Source organism: Centroberyx affinis, unplaced genomic scaffold, assembly GCF_046629955.1.
Source record: "Centroberyx affinis isolate AG114_WGS23_722 - 3 ecotype Tasmania unplaced genomic scaffold, CSIRO-AGI_Caff_v1 ptg004130l_1, whole genome shotgun sequence".
Taxonomy (NCBI): domain Eukaryota; kingdom Metazoa; phylum Chordata; class Actinopteri; order Beryciformes; family Berycidae; genus Centroberyx; species Centroberyx affinis.
In genome coordinates, this window is record NW_027281902.1 from 15001 (window position 1) to 17500 (window position 2500).

The 2500-nt window shown below is 39.2% G+C and overlaps 1 protein-coding gene across 1 annotated transcript in view; it reads left to right on the forward strand.

Annotated features, from left to right (window-relative positions):
- LOC139663841 (A-kinase anchor protein 6-like) overlaps positions 1-2500 on the forward strand; it is a gene marked incomplete at its 5' end in the record, with an annotated part of 42164 nt that overhangs the window by 828 nt on the left and 38836 nt on the right. The window contains one exon of the mRNA XM_071542597.1: positions 347-499. Coding sequence (XP_071398698.1) covers positions 347-499 — 153 coding nt within the window. The remainder of the gene's footprint in view (positions 1-346; positions 500-2500) is intronic.

Sequence of the window (2500 nt, forward strand, 5' to 3'; positions counted from 1 at the left end):
TTAAGCTCCTTGCAGCACCAGGCGGGCGGGGTTTACTGCATAGGGACAGTTCAGATGGTGTTGGATTGGTTGTCAATCACTGAAAAATACACTAAATTGACTGTGAAATAGTCTAAACTTGCTGACAATCAGTGTATTGTCATATCTGGTAAACCCCACCCATCTGGTACAATGTTTGGAAATACTTTGAGCTACAGAACCTGTTTGCACAATGAGAGAATTCATATCGCTGTGCATCGTCAATGTTGTGACTCTGTGTTAGTTTAATCATACTATTAATATGATAATCAGCATTGTAATTCTGATAACTCTCTCTCTCTCTCTGCGACCCATTCCTCCGGGACAGTCGGGCCCCTTGATGGAGGCGGGCCCAGAGGCGGAGCAGCACCGTGAGGCCCTCCAGCTGCTGTCAATCAACCTGGAGAGGAGGTGGGAGGCGATCGTCATGCAGGCGCTGCAGTGGCAGAACAGGCTGAGGAGGGAGCTGGGAGACGAGCAGGTTGGAGCGCGTCCACATCTGCATCTCACACTTTACATCTCACACTTTACATCTCACTCTTTACATCTCACTCTTTACATCTCACTCTTTACTCTGTAGGCATTCAGCCAACACTCTGCCTCAAAGAGCTGCTGACACTAAAATAATTTCATCAGTCTGGGTTTCAGTGGAGAGTTTTAGTGTCCCATGATGCTCTGAATGCTGTTTCAGAGGCAAGAAGAAAACTGGGGAAACATTAAATACTTCCAATGTTTTTGGCATGAAAACGGTCAAATTTAAAGACGGTGAATATTGGTTTTCAGCAACTTCATTCTAAAGATATCCGTGTCTTTAATAGCAGAGTATAGACACAGACCAGCAGCTGTCACTTGATCAAAACTGATCCGTTAGTTTTCCAAAGCGATCACTGCGACACAAATGATGTTTTCCTCTGTCACCTCTTCCACAAACAAACAAACACGGCAAATGAGATTTTAACACTTTGACAGTCGGAACGCCACGCATGTCTGCAGCGACGACGACGCGTCTCTGAAATGTTTTTTTTTTTTTTAAGAAAGTAATGGCATGGCAGTGATGAACCGACTCAAGTGGCACATTTTGAGTACAGGCACTGCAGAACATGTCCATCTCAGCAAACCATTTGATCTCATGTTGAGTCTTCAAATATTATTTTTCTTACAATAAGAAAAAAAATCTGCCAATGGGGTGAGGTAATTATACTTGTTTGCAATGACGTTTCACTTGTTTCAAGAACATACTAGAAACAAGTGACAATATCTGGAAACAAGGCAGAATAAGGAAAACCACTCCACTAGTTTCAAGAAAATGTCTCTTGGTCACAGATGATTTTTACACTTCTTTTAAACCTGCAATAAGCGATACCAGACCTTCTAACCAATCCTGAAGCTAATGTGTGCTACATGGAGATTTCACTGAGACATAATGATATGAACCAATATCCACACAGCAGCAGCTGTGTTGCTGTTTTCTCCTCTTTTCTAAAGCTTGTTGTCAAATTCGGCTCCTGAACGAAGCTCCTCCCGCTCCATTCAGCAGCTTTTCATTTTTTAAAACCAGCTCGTCTCGTCCGTCTCTGTTTAAAAACGGCGCTCTTCCCCTCAAACTCCTGAAAATATTCTCGTAATGGCGGAATCGATGAAGCGAGCAAGTAAACTTGTTAAACCAGTAAAGTTTTTAAACCAGTAAACCTGTGAAACCAGCAAACTTGTGAAACCAGTAAACTTGTTAAACCAGTAAACTTGTGAAACTAGTAAACCTGTTAAACCAGTAAACTTGTTAAACTAAACTTGTTAAACTAGTAAACTTGTTAAACTAGTAAACTTGTTAAACTAAACTTGTTAAACCAGTAAACTTGTGAAACTAGTAAACTTGTGAAACTAGTAAACTTGTTAACCTAGTAAACGTATTAAGCTAGTAAACTTGCTAAACTAGTAAACCTGTTAAACTAGTAAACTTGTTAAACCAGTACATTTGTGAAACTAGTAAACTTGTTAAACCAGTAAACTTGTGAAACTAGTAAACCTGTTAAACCAGTAAACTTGTTAAACTAAACTTGTTAAACTAGTAAACCTGTTAAACAAGTAAACTTGTTAAACTAAACTTGTTAAACTAGTAAACTTGTTAAACCAGTAAACTTGTGAAACTAGTAAACTTGTTAAACCAGTAAACTTGTGAAACTAGTAAACTTGTTAAACTAAACTTGTTAAACCAGTAAACTTGTGAAACTAGTAAACTTGTTAAACTAAACGTGTTAAACCAGTAAACTTGTGAAACTAGTAAACTTGTTAAACTAAACCTGTTAAACTAGTAAACTTGTTAAACTAGTAAACTTGCTACCTGCCTCTTCACTTGTCATTATGGGTCATGTGACCTTCAGCAGGAGAAAGATCTGTCAAAGTGAGACTGGTAACTGGTGACACTTCTCTGTAGGTACAGTTAGCTTAGCTGTTAGCATTTATGCACGGTGCTTTGGTAGCTTTG